At 37.3% G+C, this 21,551-nt stretch overlaps 3 protein-coding genes across 4 annotated transcripts; 2 read left to right on the plus strand and 1 right to left on the minus strand.

Annotated features, from left to right (window-relative positions):
* Positions 1-40: 40 nt before the first annotated feature.
* LOC117605994 (uncharacterized) lies at positions 41-2,479 on the plus strand. Its single transcript, XM_034327920.2, has 4 exons — positions 41-157; positions 1,081-1,283; positions 1,670-1,910; positions 2,030-2,479. The coding sequence occupies exons 1-4, from the start codon at positions 143-145 to the stop codon at positions 2,477-2,479; spliced, it is 909 nt and encodes a 302-aa protein (XP_034183811.2). The 5' UTR covers positions 41-142.
* Positions 493-20,973, minus strand: Setd3 (SET domain containing 3). Of its 2 annotated transcripts, none has more exons than XM_076689934.1 (8): positions 20,727-20,973; positions 20,167-20,602; positions 19,226-19,717; positions 18,993-19,116; positions 6,483-6,597; positions 5,082-5,234; positions 4,579-4,911; positions 493-4,485 (listed from the first exon to the last, which is right to left on the minus strand). In XM_076689934.1, exons 2-8 carry the CDS (start codon positions 20,213-20,215, stop codon positions 4,363-4,365), a joined length of 1,389 nt encoding a protein of 462 aa, XP_076546049.1. In that variant the 5' UTR covers positions 20,216-20,602; positions 20,727-20,973; the 3' UTR covers positions 493-4,362. The 2 variants fall into 2 exon arrangements, with proteins under 2 accessions (XP_076546049.1, XP_034183423.2); XM_034327532.2 differs by having other exon boundaries at positions 19,831-20,602.
* LOC117605991 (uncharacterized) lies at positions 11,546-19,008 on the plus strand. Its single transcript, XM_034327911.2, has 3 exons — positions 11,546-12,118; positions 12,753-12,969; positions 15,051-19,008. The coding sequence occupies exons 2-3, from the start codon at positions 12,763-12,765 to the stop codon at positions 17,898-17,900; spliced, it is 3,057 nt and encodes a 1,018-aa protein (XP_034183802.2). The 5' UTR covers positions 11,546-12,118; positions 12,753-12,762; the 3' UTR covers positions 17,901-19,008.
* Positions 20,974-21,551: the final 578 nt, after the last annotated feature.

Genomic DNA, 21,551 nt, shown 5'->3' on the forward strand with positions numbered 1-21,551 from the left:
ACTACCATCTAGATCTAGAATCTCTATTCCAGATCCGACGATCTGCCGATCTATCGATCTGTCGATCGAAGCAGACAGCAAATACTATATAAAGCTACCGTTTTCTCAATTTTACGAACAGTTTCTTAGCGACCGGAGAACAATGTCCATCATTCCGGTAAGCAGCACCCATATCAATCTTCTTTTAAACGTTCTATCTAATTAACTTAATCAACGATACTGTCAACTATAAACAGTATGAGCATTAATGCGATAACTAGCCGATGAGAGAATTTTAATTTTGCAAATTCCGCAATTTAAATAGAGCATACAAAATCAAATTTCGACTTTGTACAGATCGATGTTAAGGGGTTAAGCCACTCTAGAGCAAGAAAAAATAAGCATATTTTGGAAATTTAAAAAAAAAATGATGGTATAATTCCAAATTCTGTAAGCATGCCTTCAAAACGCGAGGCAAAAATTAATTTTTATATAGTGATTCAAGTCAAAATATGTAGGGCTAAACTGTGGCAGCACCTGCAATTTTTAACTTAGGATAAGAAAGCAAAATATTTTCGATTATATATGAGAACAGCTATCGAACTACGTAGGATTTTTTTGATATATTGATTTTTGCAAAAATGGCGTATTTTTTAAGAGAAAATGTAAAATTTCAAGAAAAAATCGCCAGAAAATTATTTATAAAAGAACTGCAATATAATGAAAAAATCCTACGTAGTCCGGTAGAGAATTTAGTTTTGAATATACTGTTAAATTTTCAAATCGTTTGGTGATGATCTGTTTGATTTATGAGTCCGATCAGTTTGAAAAATGCGGTTTCGAGAAAAATGCGTTTTCAGTAATGCTCGCGACAGACCGAAAGGGGCTGCACCAGAATTCGAAATTCGAATACTTTAAAGCACCTTTTAAACAAACAAAAAAAATTTCGATTTTTTCAAAATTCTAGAGTGGCCCAACCCCTAGAGTGGCACCTTTTAAACAAAACAAAAAAATTTCGATTTTTTCAAAATTCTAGAGTGGCCCAACCCCTTAAAAAATATTTTTAAAAATAAAACAACGGAATTGAATTTTCAATTTTAGCTGTTCCTGATACTCTTCTGCAGTTCCGCGCTAACAGCGGAAACGGAAACGGAAGATGCTAAACTCAATAAACGAGGAATCATCGGTTCCGGTGGATGGATTGGGATACCGAATCCACACTCTTACGGTCACGGTCAACCTTGGGTAGCAAGTCCTTCCTGGAGGAATTTTAAGTTCCCCTCCTTTGATTTAGCTCATCATGGGTAATAATACAATTATTCTATTTATTAGCCGACCCGTTTCTAAGATTGAAAATCTTGAAAAGGGTGCTATAGCATTTAGACTTTCTGTCACTTTTGCACAGGCCAAACGGTAAAAGTTATCGAAAAAATTCTTGTGTCATTGTGTTTAGTGGGTCAAAATCTCAACGAATGATCGAAAAAAAATTATTTTCTTTTTGCCACTTCCGGTCTGACCGGAAATGGCCGAAAAAGGGGTTGGCTCTAGAGCAAGTCTCGCTCTAGTTCACTTTAGCTTGTTTCATACAAACTTGTAGATCCTTGAAAAATCAAAAGTATAATAGAAACAAATTAAGTACGGTAAATGTTATAAAAATGATCAGGATACAATAAAGGTAAATTGAATATAGGTTGTACGGAGGTTTACCCTATGGTAGAGCACCAGCTATCCCTCTTCCAATTGGCAGGGCAGATTTAGTGAAGCCGGTACCGGTATATATAACAAAACACGTGGTCCTGGAGAAGCCAGTACCCGTTCCGCAGCCGGTTTATATCGAAAAACCGTACCACGTGCCGGTGGAGAAGGTGATCCCTATTCCAGTCGAAAAGATCATTCATAAACCGGTCCCGGTTCCCTTTCCGGTACCCGAGGTAAGAAATCGTTTCTTAATTTATCGCCATCCCTGTAAATTCCCTCCAAATTTCCTCCTCTAAATCGCTTTCATACACGGAATCCGGTTCTCAAACGAATTCGCTTGTCATGTTTACAGGCTGTTCCAGTAGCGGTAGAACGGGCAGTACCGATACCGGTAAAACATCCTGTACCCGTACCTGTACCTGTTCAACAGCCGTATCCGATCCCCGTGAAGCAAGCCTTTCCAGTACCAGTTCCGGTTCCATATCCGATCCCGATACACCCACCACCCATCTCCCTCTATGGTCCAGCTGCTCTACCAGCTGCTTACTACGCTCGAGGATACGGTTCTGGACACGTTTATCCAGCGGTACACGCTCCTTCGCTCTCCGCGCATTTTCTTCATGGATATGGCCACGGTTTTGACCACGGATTTGGCCAAGACTTCGGTCACGGCCACGGTCACGGTTACGCCTATCCACCACTTTCATACGTTCAAGACTACGCTCACGGTCATGGAAACGGGCACGGGCACGGACATGGACATGGGCATGGACACGAACACAAGAAACGAAGCAAGAATTAAGAGAATCGCTCTCCTCGTTATCCAAAGTTAGACTCTTATTCTTCACTTTTTCATTTAAGAGTGTAACGATCCGTTTTTTTATTATTCGTTAGATACTTATTAATTACGTCATCTTACGTGATCGATGTCTTACAAATATATTTATACACCTTTTTCAACAAGGGCATAAGTTGTCGATAGTTAAGTTATTCTTTATGTTGTACTTTCTTGTTGATTATTTGAATAAAGATATGGAACCATGCGAATTGACTAATCGCTATTTTCCTTCTGTATTTATTACGTAAGTAGCTACAAGCATGTAGTTTAAATGAAACTTCTTTATCGTCAGTTGTTAATTCATATACCTTACTCTGTACAATTGTTTGTAAGTCTGATTTTGTAGGCCTGTATAACACAGTACGATAGCTTAAATACAGAATTAGATCTTTTAACTAGATATCTTTTTCGTTTTTTAAATAAATATTCATGAATAATTTAACATCTTGTTTGTACACTTTCTTTCTTTCTTCCTTTCATCCTTTCTTTCTCTTTTATCAAAGCTAAAATAACGGTATTGTATTTGTCAAGTCTTGTAATCAAAGATTAGAACTTTGTTAATGTAGTATTCAAAATACAGTTAATCCAACGAGGAAATATTAACACGATAGTTAAAAATAGATGACATCTCTTAAAAGTTTTCCTCTCTTGAAAACAAGAGATCAGATATTTTGGAACAAGCAAATGCAATATATTTTGCATTGTTAATACACTCAGATTATATACACGTACATATAATTTGTTCAATGTTTATACACTTTGATACATGTTACACTATTGCTCCCATTTCTGTACGTCCTCTTTACTCGTTCGCAACTTGCCATTTAATAAATGCGAGTTCCTTTCTTTGTATCAACATCTAATCATTCCATTATATCTCTATATGTATACATATATATACAGGGTGTTAAAAAATTATCTGAAGAGCTCTACATTGCTGGATAGATCACGGAAAATCGAAGCGAAATTTTGTGTAGTATTTTTCAATGAGATCAATACTGGCTCAATTTTATATGCCAACATTTAGCCACACTTCGTTGTTGAAAACTGAAAAATTGACCAATCAGCGCGCAGCTTGAGCGGCAAGACTCGCGGAGTAGGAGACTATATTCATTTCACGAGAGTCCATAATCGCGAAAAGACCAGTTTTCGTTCTTTCGTGCGCACCTTCGCCCTGATTCGCCATACTCCCACTCCCAATACGCTTGCGCACAGCGTCGCTGAGGCGCCTCCACGCGGTGCATCTACGCGAAAGTACATCATTTGGAGTGTATAACGGGTAGCACGGTTTTTTACTCACGTGTATCATTCTGTATTCTTCCTACTCAACCGTACTATTGTTTCACCCTGTATATTAAACTCGCGGTTAACGAAGTGGGAAGCGATTAGCGGAGTGGGAGCTTCGAGGCTTGCTAAGTTCCCCCACCATCTTCCAACCTGCGTGTCGCAGTTATGGACTCTGGTGAAATGAGGTATACACGGAAGCGGAGTCTTCGCACCTCGACTCTCGGCGTGGCTCGGCGGCGGCAGAGGCGGCTAGTTTCGTACTCCGCGCGTCTTGCCACTCAAGCTGCGCGCTGATTGGTCAATTTTCAACAACGAAACATGGCTAAACTACTGATTCCATCGAAAAATGCTACAGAACTTTTCGCTTCGATTTTCCGTGATCAATCCAACAATGTAGAGCTCTTCAGGTAATTTTTTAACACCCTGTATATATATCTATATTGAATCACATCGGATCACAATGGATCACGGCGGATCAGATCTTCAAGTCATGTCCATTTGTAAAATTCATTTAGCGATAAAAATAAATATTTGATTCCATACAAGTACATAATACTTATTTAACTTTCATTCGTTCTCACATATTCAAGCGCATTAAAAATAATTCTCTTTTCCGTTACTCTCAATTGTATGGCTAATTTTTTAAATTGTGGTAACGTAGTTTCAAGCAGTTGCAGATCTTCCTATAAGATAAAATCAAGTTGCTGTAATATAAAATTGAACGTTGCGTAGGAACATATTGTTCTTTTATTAGTAACAAACAGTATTTTCTTTACCTGCAAAGTTGTTGGATATCTAGCAATAAAACTCTCCAATACATAAATCAGAGTTTTTTTAACTTTATCGTTAATGGCAGTATCTAAAGGGCAATCGGGCTGTTTTAAATCATTAACACGATCCGATTTAAGCCAATGCATTAGTTCAGGTTTACGCATACGGAATAACCGGAGGTACGCCAACATTGAGCCAGGAATTGGTTCTACTCCAGAGTTTACAAGAAATTCACTCATCACCGTTAAATGTAATTTTCTTAACAATTGCTCGCGTTCTCTTAAACAAGGATCCGTACTGGTCATTAGTAACGGGCCGATCCATAATTTTATAGCATCCTGGAAAGAAAAATGATTAAAAGATAAATAAGTTATTTGTAATAACTTATAATCCAAAGTAACTTTGAACAACGATGCATGTACTGTGCACCGATGACAAGATGTCCCATGAGAAGGCCGCATTTGCATTTGTCTCATGGGACATCTTGTCATCGGTGCACTATACATACCTGTTTGTTATCCATGTAAACAAATCCTGAATGTACGAAAAAATCGGAATTCGTCCTAACTCCATAACTAATAAATATTTGATCTCCTTTCTTGAATTCCTTCAGGGCATAACATTCGCAACAGTCTGACGTCAGGTTAAAATCTGTAGTGATCTGAAACGTACATAAAACTCATCTATGTTGTCTGTAGAAAACATACAATGTATGTCTATAAATGTTTTTATAGACAGGGCAGAGATAAATTCGGAACAATAAATAATATGATAATAAAATATAAAAACCTACTATACTTTTATTACAAATATTTTATTTATTCAAGTTTTGCATTTACCTGTTGAGTATTTTACTTTTCTTAAAACTAAATTATTTAGAAATTTCCAAAAATATAACAACCGAGGAAAAGAACACAAAGAACCCTCTATATTTACACGATATTAGTTCATTATTTCCGTGTTCCAAATCTGTCTCTGTATGTACTCCTACTAATTAGTGATGTGCGGCCCGACTCATGTGTCGGGTTTCCGACTAGTCGTGTCGGTTCGGAAAAAATCGGGCGAGCTCGGGCGGATGTCCGATACATGCGTGCAGTCGGGTGGCCCGACTGTTTCGGGTCAGGTCGGATAAAGTCAGGCAGATTCGGCCGAGCTCCCGTGGGCCGCGATCCAACTCTCATGTACCTACATATACCGCAGTTCACCAGAGTCCATAACTGCGACGCGCAGGTTGGAAGATGGTGGGGGAACGCAACGAGCTATCTGCTAATCGCTTTCCACTTCGTTTGAGAGTATTACCAATCAGGGCGAAGATGCGTACTGGAGATGCGCGAAGAACGAAAACTGGTCTTTTCGCAGTTATGGACTCTGGTGAACTGCGGTATATGTACTTACTTGTTAATACTTGCAATAAGCATGTGCAAAATCTGTTTTATGTGGAATTTTGGAATAAGATAATTTTTATACGGAAAAATAATACTTATATCGAATTTATTTCATGCCACCTGTATGTTCATTTTATACAAAATAGATTTTGAACATGGTTATTGCAAGCATTAACAAGTATAGTGCACCGATGACAAGATGTCCCATGAGACAAATGCAAATGCGTGCTTCTCATGGGACATCTTATCATCGGTGCACAGTACTTATGTATGTATGTACATACATACATGAGAGTTGCGTCGCGGACCGCGGCCCGCGGGAACTCATCCGAATCTGCCCGACTTTATCCGACCTGACCCGAAATAGTCGGGCCACCCGACTGCACGCATGCATGTATTGGACACCCGCCCGAGCTCGCCCGATTTTTCCCGAGCCCGTCCGAGCTCGCAATATCGGGTACGCGTACATCCCTACTATCCATGCGTTTAGAAACAGCCTGTAGATTGTAGATGAACATGCTTACTGTCCCGTTCTCATGATTGCACATGTCCCACATTGGAATCAAAGAATGGATCATGCGTGAACCATCTTCGCTTGGAATCAGGTTTTGCCTCGTCATTACTGTAGAAACTGCCCAGCTGGAACATTCGTACATGCAATGTTAGTAAAGCGATAAAATGACAAAATCACGAAATGACGTTAACTAAAAGCTACCAACTACCAGCGCTTAATTAGAGATTTATCCACCGTGTGGATCGTTTTTTTTTTTAATTTTCTATTATTAAAAAAAAGAAAAAGAAAATGATCTGCAGAAAGAATTCGTTTTGTCGATGAACTGAAAGAGTAGTTAAGAACATTGCAAGTGACTTTCGCCTTCGAAAAACAACCGTTTGTAACTGCTTTTCGGACAAGAACTTGACCCACAATTCCGGAAATGGAATTAAAAGAAGATTCATTGCCGTCATCGTCGTGGTCGTGATCGTTCCTTCAACTTTCTCTCTCTCCAAGGAAATGATCACGACTTCACCGTGAAATAAAAATAGCGTTTACACGGGAAAATAACGAACGCCTTATATGGATGTCTGTATTTCAGACAAAGGCTCGTAAATGTACAAAAAGGTTTAAAAAATTAAAAAAAAAAAACAGAAAGGGGGGGAAAAAATGGTTGGTCACTTTCTAAAACGCTTAAAATCTATTATATTCATATGCACGAAATAAGTTTACACGATATTATTATTTGAATGATTGTTTGAAAGATGAAATTATTTTGAGGTTATCCGCGAAAAAGAGATATTAAGTTTCAACGTTAGATCGATCCAATGAAAATTTTCTTATGGGGGCAGAAATAGTTTTCAGGATGAAACCAATGGAATAAAAGTAAATTTTCTCGTTTTCTCTTTCTATAGTTATACACAGTTATCTCGCCGCGTTCATCTTTCTGCACACTTTCTTCCCACAGTGCTGCTCAGATGGTCGCAGCAGGACAAACCGACACTTCTGTTGACCAAAAGAAAGCTTTGATCGTATTGTGGAGATCGTTCTAGCTTGTTTGCCTATTAGATTACTTCCTATTATATAAGTAAGGAAATTTTGTCTTCCTCAGCGAATCTAATATGCACACATGCCTTAGAATTAAAACTGTTACAATCTGTTACCTGTAACGTTACCGTCTGTGCTTTTGCTTTTAATCGCTTCGCGTTGGACGACTATAGTCCACACTGGCGAAATAATTAGCGAAAGGGTTAATCTTTTATAAAATAACATATCGCGAATGAAAGATAGATAAATGCAATTCAGTGAATGAATGAAAGAAAGCGTGGATCTATTCTACTACTAATAGAGAATGATATCGTGGTGAAAAGGAAGGGGAAAAGGGAACGCTTGTGTGTTGGCTATTTGCGAGCGGATAAACCGTATGAAAGTTCGGGCTCGTGTGAAAGTGCGCCTGTCCTCTCTCATTTCTCAAGCATTCCCCTTGCGAGCACACTTCTTACAAGCATCTCGGAAGAAGAGAAATATCGCCTTCGGCAACGATTTGACTCTGACTCGTCTCGAAACTTGCTTGAAACCCATTGTCGGTCGACAATAATTAAAATAATTCAATTGCACGTGAAAATCGTATAATTAAGTAAGACTTGAAACGTTAGTTTATTCGTTCGTTTGTTCATAAAAATAAATAACAGATTTCGCGTCAGTGTATCATGATTTTAATTAATTTTAGGTAATTTTAGATATCACCAGGAATCCGTAAGCCATGACCGCTGCTTTCTTAACATCCTGCGCGTTACATCATCTGTAATCAACAATATACGTAACCAGGAAAATGAAAAAAGAAGAAAAGATATAAATTATTCAAAGGAAAAAATTAATACATGTGTATGTATATGCATATGTATATATATAGAGTTCATTGAGAGTCAGTTAATTAGGAAGGAAAGTGCGGTAGAAGCGTGGCTAACAAGCGTCATGGAACAGAACCGCGACTCTGAGAACAAAAGGGGGAAAAAAGGAACAAGAGTAGGAAAAAAAGACGCCTGCGGTGGTTTCGCAATATCACGAGTTGCACAGGATAAGAATCGAGAGAGGAGCAGGAACGTTAAAGCAACCGCTGCACCGTGGGGATCGGGGATCGAGGATTGAGGATGGATGCACAGTCCAGTGCACGTGGGAAGGTCGTGCTATGAATCGAACGAAGATCGTGAGATGTACTATGGTGGGCAACTTTCTACGACATAAGAGTTGCTTCGAGAAGCAACGCGACTTGATGAACCTCGGAAACAATCGTGAAATTGTCACGAACGTGTACGTTTTATTGTACACTGGTGGAATTTCATTCTGGACAATTTGAATAAAAATATTTTTTATTTCATATTTGTGCAGAAAATCAGGACTGGCCCTAAGATTTCGGTGGTCCGAGGCAAGCACCAAAAAAGGGCCCCTTCGCATATGTGACATAAACAAAAGTACCTCGAATAAAATTTGTAAAATTAAATTAAAGTTTGTATAACTAATTTAGATTTGCATTTACATCGATTAATATTGAAGTAAACACAAAATCGTCTTATGGGGGCCCTGGATCTTGGGGGGACCTAGGCGGCCGCCTAGTCTACCTAGGTCCAGGGCCGACCCTGCAGAAAATGTATATTCTATTCTATGCTAAATTGGTAATCTATAATGTTTATACTTATGATTTGGTTTTGTAAATGTTTTAAAATTTTAATTTAGAAAAATCTAAACTATGTTGTTATTTTGAAATAGCCAATCACAGATTAATTTTTTTCTACCTCCTTTGATATGTTGAAATTGTAATATTTATTAAATATTAAAAGTATGGCTGGAAATGGTTTTTTTACTGATTTTTTTTTCTATATCCTAAAATTAGAAAACAATGATTATATATTAAATAATTTGAATAAATGCGAAATTTAAGTAAAAATTTAAGTGTCCAGAATTAATTCCATTAGTGTAACTTAAGCAGAGACCAGGGTAGGTCTGGATCCTCGAAAATTGAAGCTGCAAATAGGAATTAGTCAGCTCTACAATTAGAGAAACATTCGTCAACTTGTGAAATCTTAACATCTGTCTGTATGTTTTGTTCGATTGGTAAATGCATAGGTACTTTAACAATTTCACGAAAATCGTTACGATTACAATTGTTAGAATGATTTCAGCAATTGCATTTCATTTCTTCTCTCTTTCGTTCTTTTCTCGCGGTATTTACATTTTCAGCACAACTACCGTTCGCTAAGAGATTGCGAAAGGGATAATCAAGTTGGTAAAGAGAATGGTTTCTCTTTTTTTCATTACAAATTTTTCTTTTCTCTTATCTGCGATTAGATTGATTTAAAGATTCTTTTATAATAACGCGAATGAATTGTTTTTATTTCAATAGAAAATTAAGGGAAAAAAACAAAATAATAATTGTAATCTAATTAAACATGAAATTAAATAATTAAATAATGTACCTAAATATTTTATTTCTTCTTCGATTTTAATAAACAAAAAATGTTTACACGAACCTAAATATTTATAAATCAGTTGTGTAACATGCATAATTAAAAACACACGAATCGATACGATCAAATCAATTACAATTTCTAATACTTCATAACGTACATACCTATGGGAAAAAAAAATCTCTTTCAGATCTTCCCTGGTTACTTTCAACTTAAAATTATGTAACAGTTAGAATCGCTCAATGTTTTATGATTCTTTTTCATTTTTACGAAATCTTCGTTTAATTTTTTCACACACAGACGAGCGATGATTAACATTCGTACATGCATGCATGCATGTACTTTTATGATAGTCATTGAAATTTCCTTCTACAATCTATTCGATTGGAGAGACGTTACCATCAAACAGAATAGACATCAATATTATTATTTCGAAATTTTAAATCCCACTTTAAAATGTTCTTACATATAAATTGTTCCATCTTGGAAAATATTTCCAGTAGGAACTTGCGATTATACTCGGAATATAAATACTTATTGTACTTTGGTTTTTAAATAGGTATTTGCATATCGGTAAGAACAAATAGCTACACTAGTGGAATCAATTTTGGACACTTTTAAATTTTTACTTGAATTTCGCATTTATTCAAATTATTTAACACGTTGAACACCATGGGGGTCACCGGTGACCGACATCGCAAATTACACATGCCTGAATAATTAAAAGAGAAAAATAGAAAAACGTTATTTTAAGTGTTACACATACCATAATGTAAAATGGTAAATAATAGAGAGCTCAAAATTTGAAATTTGAAAATTAATTATTTCTATTAATTAGAGCTTCAATACGTCCCATAACAAATAACCATTTTAACCGTGGCGTTCAACGTGTTAATATATGTATAATCATTTATATTTTATATTCTAATCATTGTTCTCTAATTTTAGGGCGTAAAAATACCATTTACAGAAAAATTACAATTTCAACATATCAAAGGAGGTAGAAAAAAATTAATATTTCGTTGGATATCCTTTCAGCCTGTGATTGGCTACGTTTCGTGTTCCCAGGCGCAAAAACAGAACCACAGTTTAGATTTTTTTAAATTAAAATTTTAAAACATTTACAACCGAAATCGTATGAAAATATTAAGTATAAATATTATAGATTACAATAAATTTTCTGCAGAAATATAAAATAAAGAATACTTTTTATCCAAAGTGTCCAGAATTAATCCCAGCAGTGTAGAATGATACGTAAATGATCGGGTGTCGTAATCGCGTAGACAGTAGGTTTTAGCGCGAAACATCATCTTCCGGTTCGCGGAATACGTTTATCGAAGCGTATTAGAAGGATCATCTCGGGATACCTTTTCTTTCCTTTCCCTTTCTTATCTTTTCCAAACGAATAGTAAAGAGCCGTTTATCTCTGCCAACATCTAGCATCACCGATCTGTGATCAGCATCGTGAAATTAATCTGCAATGATCCGGTAGTGGAATAGAGGAAGAAGAGAGCGTCGTCCTCTCCTCTCGACGAGTGGCAAACGTTTAGAGCCCAACACATTCTGCTCTCGAGTTTCACCGACTTACTTAGGATGGTGCACGGTGAAAACCGGCGTCAGTACGCGAGAACGATTTGCCGTGAATACAGCAGTAAGCCGTGAGTGTTTCGTTTTTCAAAGTAAATATCGTTCCGAATAGCAAACGAACAAAGAAACAGATTAAAAATATCCTTCGGACGGAGATTTTTTCTTGTTACAAATTGTGACCAAAGTGATCCACAACTACAGAATAATCGCGAAGAAATCGTTGTTGCTGAATCATTTTCTCAGCTGCCAGTGTGCCGTGAAATCGCGGTGAAAATAAACGGAACAGAGGGGAAAAGAATCATTGAAATCATCTGCGACCAACTAGACTGATTTTTTTTTTTTTTTTCTTTTTTTTTAACAATTTAAAATCGAAGAAAGTTTTTATGGTCGTGAAAGTGGATCAACGCGTATGATTTAGTGTACAAGAGTTGTATTAAATATTATATGTAGAGAAAGGAGGGAAAGAAAATAGTTCTGCATGAACCCTGAGGAAATCTTTGGCCTGTGCAACAGGAAGAACGCGATTTTCGTTATCCTGTGTACAGCAGCGATCTGTGTACACCTGTTCTTCGTCGACGACATCGATACGAATAGAGAAAAGAACAGTAATCCCGAGGTGTTTGTCAGATGATTTACAATAATTTTTTCATTTCTTTGTCACATGTTTCTTTCAACTTTTCTTTTTCTCTTCTTTCCTCTGTTATCATCTGTATCGTTACGGTGATATTTAAAGAACGAAACTTGAAACTTTAAAATTTTCGAATTTTAGAATCTTAGAGTTTTAGAATTTTAGAATTTTAGAATTTTAAAACTTTAGAATTTTGGAATTTTGGAATTTTAGAATTTTAGAATTTTAGAATTTTAGAATCTTAGAATCTTAGAATTTTAGAATTTTAGAATTTTAGAATTTTAGGACTTTAGAATTTTAGAAGTTTAGAATTTTAGAATTTTAGAATTTTAGAATTTTAGAACTTTAGAACTTCAAAATTTAAAAATTTAAAAATTTTAGAATTTTAGAATTTTAAAACTTTAGAATTTTGGAATTTTAGAAGTTTAGAATTTTAGAATCTTAAAATTTTAGAATTTTAGAATCTTAGAATCTTAGAATCTTAAAATTTTAGAATTTTAGGACTTTAGAATTTTAGAATTTTAAAACTTTAGAATTTTAGAATGATTGGACAGAAAGAGGAAAGAAGAGAAAAAAAGGGGAAAGAAGGGAATTTGAAAAACTGAATGCTAGCGATCCCAAGGTGGAAGAGGATGAGATCAACAATTGGTGTTTCAACGATCAACAAGAGTTCTCCGTGTTTCGATCGCACTGCAACGATGTGGAAAACATTATGTCTGCTCTCGTTGACGCTCTTCACGTTCGATTTCCTTCAAGCTAGTCTCGTCGTTCGGGGCGAACCTATTCGGAAGGAGGGCCTGCTGCTTATCACTCGACAAGAACAATCTAAAACTGATCAAGTAAGAAACGACAAAGAAATTTCGCTCATTTCGCGAACGAGCCTCGAAAAAAGCGACGACCAATTGAAGAAAACCAATTTCATCTTGAAACATCTACGTAACACGTAAATAAACGTTAATAGATTCTTTCGCTCTCTATACACATATAGAGAGTAAACGATATTAATTCGCTGTGCTCGTGAATTTCGATGAAGTAACTTAACGACGAATCTCATTGAACTTTCGGTCATTTCTCAGCGAAATGATAAATGTCAAAATGGAAAAAACTGGCTGCCACACTGGTGCCTACTGGTAAATTATAAGAGAAAGAGAAAGCTGGTACCGCGTGTCGGAAAGTTCGAGACTTTACAAACATTTTGCACGCGTATTTCCACGCGTACCCTAAACGAATAACTTCATCAAACAAGTTCCCTGCATTGCACATATACCTACCTACGTAATACATTCAAAATGAACTAGAAAATAATAAGCGATGATAAAATGGTACGTTTTTATTTCCTTGTCGTCTTTGCACGTTCCATAATTAAAAGAATTACGAGCTGCGCGTGAAACTTTCTTTTTTTATAGTGATTGAACCTTTGTCCGCTAAAAATTTACGTTCGCTTCAATATTTTACGTTGCAGTGTTATACCTCGCTGAATAATCAAGAAAGCATTACGTGTCCTACTAATCTTAAAAAAAGAAAAGAAATAATAATAATTTGATATATCGGATCAAAATACCAATATTGTTGACTAGGAAGGGTTAATGGCACGACTTTAGAATATAGGACACGCCCCCTGGGGACGTGACCTATATTTTTGAGTAGCTTATCACATAAGGTGTTCATATATGTAGTTCATAAGTGCCACAATACTTCTTTTTTAAGTAAAATGGCAGCCCTTTCTTATGTGCCCTGCTTAAGACGGGGACGCCACCTATTGTAAACAATAGAGGGGCGGGATCATGGGGGAGGTTCCACTTGTAGGAGGCGTGGAGGTCGGGAGTTATGGAGAGTCAAAAATCAGGACGTTAGTAGGATAATTGGATTAGGTTAGGCCATATTCTATGGGGAGGGGATGCAGGCACCGCCCCTTCCCCGCCCATGCGTTTGGAACTTCAACTTTCTCGAAGAAACTGAAGAAGCAGAACATACTAGTTCACACGTTATATGTTCACCCGAAAATGCTTCATTCACAAATTTCGAGTGTCCTGATTTTTGACCCTCCATAACTCCCGACCCCAACGCCTCCTACAGGTGGGAGCACCACCAATGTGTCCCCCATGCCCTCTCTATTGTTTACAATAGGAGGCGCCCCCTCTTAAGCAAGGCACATAAGGGCTGCCATTTTACTTTTAAAAAAAAGTATTGGGGCACTTATGGGTTAGATTGCAGTTTCCAGGGTAATTGATCTCGATTATTTTATCGGATAAATCAAGGTCGGAGAAGACGATAGGAACTGTCCCGAGATCGATATCACGTGGCGTTACAAAGTTATGGCCATTTTAAAAAATCACAATTTTTCAAAAATTTTCCGATAACTTCGAATCCAAAAAATAACCTAACCTAACCTTAGTTTAGTTAAGGTTCGGTTAGGTTAGGTTATTTTTTAACGCCACGTGATATCGACCTCGGGACACTTCCTTAGTTTAGTTAAGGTTAGGTTAGGTTAGGTTATTTTTTGGATTCGAAATTATCAGAAAATTTTTGGAAAATTGTGATTTTTTAAAATGACCATAACTTTGTAACGCCACGTGATATCGACCTCGGGACACTTCCTATCGTCTTCTCCGACCTTGATTTATCCGATAAAATAGTCGAGATCAATTATTCGGGAAACTGCAATCCAACCCACTTATGAACTACATATACGGACACCTTATGTGATAAGCTACTCAAAAATATAGGTCACGCCCCCAGGAGGCGTGTCCCATATTTTGAACTGCAGCCGGGTTAATATCAGATACTTGACCCTTTCAAATGATAACAAAATTAACGATAAAGGGTTTGTCCCCACCCCCCCATCTATCAATCACCAATCACCATTTCAATCTCCATAGAAAAAAATTCTTGAGTTCACCAAAAATAACATTATTTTTAGGAGGAAACTGGGGCTCGAGCAGAAGTCAGAGAAGAGGAGGAGGATGAAAAAAGAAGCGAACTGGTGGGCAAATGGCGAAACAACGGGGAGGCTGTCGAGCCAAAATGGAGAGACGGTGATACGGTACCTCTGCTTCCCTTCCCCCGATTCTCGCGATACTCTGCAGACAAGATAGACGCGAGCGAAGAAGAAAAGGATCACGTTCACAGACCAGCCAAGTATCGTCCAAATAACGAACAAGAAAATTCTCTGCGTTCGAGGAAAAACGGTCCGCTGTTTTACGACTACGAGGACTACTACAACGGCGACGACGACAGCAACAACAGGCGTGGATATCGAGAACGGGATATCCTGTCCCGAAAAACAAACAGCCGGTCCTCGAGCAATCAGGAAAAATCTGTTCATCCGAAACAGACTAATAACAGAAGAAACGAACAAGAACATAGCGTAGAGACAGTCTCTGCGAGATACAGAGAAATCTTTCAAGGTCGTTCAAACGATTACGAGCAAGAATTCAACGACGAGGAGTATCTGAAACCTCGTCCAAGAAAAAGGAAACCACCTGAGAACTACGAATTCGCTCTGGTTAAAAATGAAACGTTAAACGAGGAAGGAAGGAAAAGCAAAAGTACCGCCGCCGGCGGTCACTTGTTACAAAACGCAATGGAGCTGAAGTCTCTGTTAAAGATGCAGCAAGCGGAAGGTTTAAGCTTGTCGGAAATCCTTCAACAACGAAATTTCAGCCTGAACGATCTTCTGAACGGAAAAGCTGACGTGATCGATGCTTTGAAAATGAAAGACACCGACGAGAGCGGTGATTACGGGACAGAAAAGGCGACGAAGATCGTGCCGATTACCATCGCCGCGCCCGCTGATAAAGCACAATGGCCAGCCTACCCCGTTAGAGAACCAGCAAAGACGATAAATATTCAGAAAGACGATAAACTTATCGTCTCGATCGTTGATTCGACGAATCGACCATCTTTACGCAAACAACACCTGTATTCTTCGAATCGCGCTGAAACGTATCCAACGAACCTTCAAGACTCGACGACCAGAAAATCGATTGCAACCACTGGTGAACCGTCCGGAAAGCGAATTACCACGTCGATGCCTTTACCGCTGGCAACCAATTCCATGGATCTCTTACAGATCGCTGTCAAATTACAGAACAGCGACGAAACGAAAACCAACGCTCCGGACGACGATGAGATCATGGAGTTCTCCGACTTCACCGATTACAAGAAAGGACGAAACGGTGCGTCTCCTGTTTGGCTAATGATCAAAGACGAAAAGGAACCAGCTGAATCGCAGGGAAAAAACAATCACGAGAACAAAGGTTCTCGGGGCTCCGGGTCCACGTTGAGCATCGAGAAGATCCTAAGTCCCACGGAACCTAGCTCCAAGCTGATCAACAATTTCACTCTGGAAAGTAACCGGCAATTTGTAAAGATGGACGAAACCGGTGATTACGATGCCGCTTCGGAACGTGAATATCAAAACGATGCGCCGCCACCGATCTACCATCACCTCGGACACAGTACTGAAATCAATACCTTCGTCCACGAGAAATACGAAACAACAACCGGAATCGAATTTCTCTCGTCAACTTCGGAAACGTTGTTAAACGACTCGGAGATTAAGGAAAATCATGCACCGATAAATCGTCAGGATTTAAACAGAGAAGAGAAGAAACCTTACGACCACGTTGTATCGGAACTGGAGCCAGAAGCACGGGCAGAAATTTTTGAATTATTCGCATCCGGCTCTGCTGGCAAGAGGCTGGAACGTCTTCTGAAATCGAGGAATATGAGCGTAGAGGAGTTAATCGCGCTACGACAAAGAGGTTCCAGCAAAGTTCATCTGGCCGAGGTGTCACGGATCAAAGTGCACAAACCGATTAGTGACCAGGATAAAAGTAACATTAAAACCGCTCAGACTTTTGGCCCATCTACGACCGATCGACAGTTAATAATGAATCAACAAACTTACGATCAAACAGTTAATAATCACTTGGCAACGTCTCTCCAAAATATAACGAACTGTAATTATTCCACGCAGAATGCACCTATGGATATTATTCGTCCGCAAAAAAGTAAAACCGAAGAAGAATCTTTTTCAAATTTACGATCAATTAGCGATCACGATTCCTGGTTGCCTAATAGTTACAAAGATCGCGACGAGAAAGAAGGCGTTGAAGAGCAGCAGCATCATCGTACCGCGGAAATTATTGATTTGTTAACAACCTTTGCTTCTATGCCATTCGTCAAAGATATTCAGCGAGATTTTGTTCGGGAATACGCTGACAAAGATGAAATGAAATTACCGATAGAGAATAACAGTGAAAACATCGTATTTCAAAATAATCACACTGTTATTCAATCTGGTTACGTGAAAGAAATTATACAAGAGAAACCAGATTCTATAGGTATACGCACAAACTTTGACGAAACGGGCACGAAACAGACCATCAACGAGAAACGAAAAACTCTATCGAACGTGAAGCCTAGCATAATAGCGAGCGGTGCGATTCTCGGTTTAACCATCGTCGTTTTTCTCGCGATATTCATTGTCTGTAGAATTCGACAGAAGCAAAAATACAGATACAGAAACACCTTTTCCAGAGCGGTGTTCCAAGCACCTGTGCTAACAGCCCGGAAGTTGTCCAATTCGAGCAGCTTAAGCACCGTAATGGTCAACGTGGTCGCTACGTCGACAACGAAAAGGCCGGAGAAAAATCAAACCGACCAACCGGTTGCTGAAATGATGGATTCCAAGAGTGACATCGATAATGATTCGTTGGATGCTAACGACAGTTGGGAAACTATACCAGATTACATGAAACAATGACAGAGATTTGTGTAAAAAAAACAAAACATCAGTATTCTACTCTTTACGTTAACCCCTTGCCGTACCATTTTCTCAGCATTTGCGTCTGCCAAAGCTAACTCACTGCTATAATATTGAGGCAAACAGTGACGGCTCGCGTATAGGCACTGTGGAACTGCAGCACCCCCTATTTCCACTTGATATTATCGATAACATTTAATATAATGAGTCCTTTTTTCTTTAATTCTTTCTTTATACTTGTACAATATATAATCCTTAAGATTAATGTCAGTAGCCATCCCCCAGTTTATGAAAAAGACACAAAAATCTTTGTATGGAACTGTGAAGCGCACAGTTCCAGCAGCGTGATGTTTGACTGTGCGCGCATGCGCACATAGGAAACTGCGCGCGAGGCTGCGCAGGAGAGAGAGCACTGAAGCTCTCGCAGTGCCGGTTTTTTAAAACAAAGGCTAAACATTTTCTGGAGCAGCTAATTTTAGCTACGAGCCGCCACTGGAGGCAAATTAAGGAAACTGAAATATTATCCATGTATTGTATTTACAGATTCCCGGTTGTGTAAATTCTAATTGAAATTATACTTCAAATTCAATTGTAATACAGATACGGTTCAGTTTTGTCATATTAGAACTGTAGGTGCGTCACGGGTCAGACTTGTCAAAGTACGGCAAGGGGTTAATTTACATTCTACGCGTACTAAAGGCTGATTGCATACTCTGCAAATGTACCATAGCATAGGGCATCATTGATAGACCGTTCAATCTTAATATTCTGACTATGATATTTGTCTGTGGCTCTACAGACAGTTTCATGCATGTTTGTATATACATACATATATCGTTGTATAGAGTTTCTTGTCAGTTTCACTCTGATAACTGATCACATTTCAATTAAACTGACCAATTGTAGATTAAAGTTAATATACTTCTCTTACGTAAGCCTTATTCCTCGTCTCATATCTAAGTCTTTTCCAACGTTACAAGCTTTTATACATTTTTCTCCTTTTGTAAACTTATTTTTTACACGCGTACAATAAACTATATTTATTTATTTATTTATTTATATTTATATAAATTCTGTATTAGACTTACTCACCAGTATCTGTCGTATGTAAAAACATCCCTGAGTACAGCAGATACAGCGTTATTGTCATTTTGAAATATCTTATTAAAATAGGAATACTGTCGTGCGATGTTTCTACACTGTTTCAAAGCGGCCACTGAAAAAGTAGATTTCCAACAATTTTATTATCAAATTATGCCTATTAATCATTTATCATTTATAATAAATTCAAAGAAAGAAATACAGTAGTGAGAATTAATATTCACCTAATGTAGGGCTGCCTTTAAGTTCGATCATATCAGCAGCCGTCATATACATCACAGTGGTGTAAGTAGTAGGAAGGATATCCAAGTAAGCTTTCCATTTCGAATTTTCTTTGTGTCTCTCGATAAGAAGCGCAATCGCAAGTGCCACTTGAGGCATATCTTGTATCAACGGATCATTTTTGAGAGCTGTCAACTCAGGCGCCGCGTTTACGGTATTGAAAATAAGATTCCTTGGTATCTTTAAAATCAATTCATTTTCAAGAAAATCACGCTCAGCTTTCAAGCCCAAATCGTATCCTGGAAACTCGGCGACGCTCGCTCCGTCAACGTTCGCGTTATTTTCTTTCAGCCAATTTATCAACTGTCCAATCCCCTGCGACCGTTTCGACGACTCCGTCTTCATCTTCTCCAACCGTTTAATCTTCCCCAATACTGTTATTATCTGCACGTAGTTGTTCCATACTTTCGTCTGATCAACTGAATTAGTACTCACTGTTTCAAGCAAATGAAAATTATTATACGTTTCAAAGTTTGCATTGAAAAAACATCTATGTAGGTATACATATATGTATTATTCGCCACTGTGGAAGAAAATGTGAAATTACACAAACGTTTTCTTCTTTTCTCCTTTCCTCTTTCTTTCTTATTCTCAATTTTCAAAGGATCTTGAGGTTAAGTAAACTATGCGCACCACCTACTTTACCTGTCTGCTTCGCTTTAAAATTCATGAAATTATTAAAAATTTACCGGTTAAATTATAAGATTTCTGTTCAGTTTCAATTACTGTAACAAAATGTAACGTTGCCATCTATTTTTAAGTAACATTTTACAATGATTTTAAAGTAACATGCAAACGGTTAAATTACATATACATATATCTATGTATGTATGTACAACAAATGTATTCTACGTTAAAAGGAATCCCCGTAAAGTGTGCTTACGACGAAGTAGTTCTTCACACAAGGCATTTATCTCTGCTCTTCTGTCCATCTTTGGATTACCTCACTACACTTTTATCTGTTCCACTCTATTCCCTTACGTATCCTTGATTCCACGAAAGAACATATTTCCTTCGAGCAGTTCGACCAAACTCTACCATTTGCTTTTTACCCCAACGACCGTATACATGGTGGACAAAAATATACGAAAAGCCGAAGGAGATTATTGTGTATGTAGAAGGTAGAAGTGTAGTAAATAGTAAGAGATAAAAGACAGCTGTATGTGCACACAAGCGTTAGAAAACAACGCAAGTGCGCTTGCCTTTTACTCCTGGTTATATTGGTTGCAGCACGTATTTAAAACCAATTTAAACTAACGTGCGCAATGCGCAATGCGCAGAATGAACGAAAACTGGTCGTTCAAGAAACATCTTCTTCCCTGGAATGAAAATCCAAAAATATATTGTATTATAATGTGTAACCTACACCTACGGTTGCTAAAAATAAACACTTTTCCTCGAAATAAAAATAGGATATTTCATACTATGTCCTTTTAAACTCACACGACATAACCTCGAAATAACAGAATTTGGCTACTTCAAATCACCAACTTCACTACATTTCGTATTGATTTTTAACTCTTACAGCTCACCTACTTTCAAGATTACACTAAATCAAAAATTTGTTGCTACATCTTCATCCCTAAATTTTCATTGTTTTGTCAATATAACAAGAAATAATTTTATTTCACGACTGTAATTATTACGTCTTGCATATTTTGTGTACAAATATACACTTATAATTATATACATGTGTGTATGCATGATTTATGTATGATGTATGTATATATATATCTCTCAATTTAAATGTATTGTTTTTGTACATTTCTTTAAAATTTTTAACTATTTGTCAGATACATATGATGATGACGAACAAAATTGTAGTAGCATAAAGCATAAATGAAACAACTTTTCCTTTCTGTAAGATCTGTATTGTACAAAGTATGCAAATAAACAGGAGATATATTCATCAAATTCTTAATATTTTTATATTGCCTTTATGTTATATCTATAAAGATATATTAAGGGGGTTTTAAAACAAAATGACACGAATGATACAATTATTTACAAATATAAGATAAAAATTTAGTGCTCTGCTGTCATTTGTATACATTTACAGATACATACACCTTATTTGTAACAGAAAATTTTGTTTAAATACACATTGCATTTTTAAGACAATGGTAATGTTAAATTATATGAATCAGGCTGTGAGGGACAGGAATACATTGTATTCATGACTGATAAAATTAAAAAATTAAAAAATTGTTAAAATCCAGAAATGAAATGATTGAAATGCGTAACAAAATGAAAATTTGTATACAGATT

This window comes from Osmia lignaria, chromosome 2 (genome assembly GCF_051020975.1).
Source record: "Osmia lignaria lignaria isolate PbOS001 chromosome 2, iyOsmLign1, whole genome shotgun sequence".
In the NCBI taxonomy this organism is placed as follows: domain Eukaryota; kingdom Metazoa; phylum Arthropoda; class Insecta; order Hymenoptera; family Megachilidae; genus Osmia; species Osmia lignaria.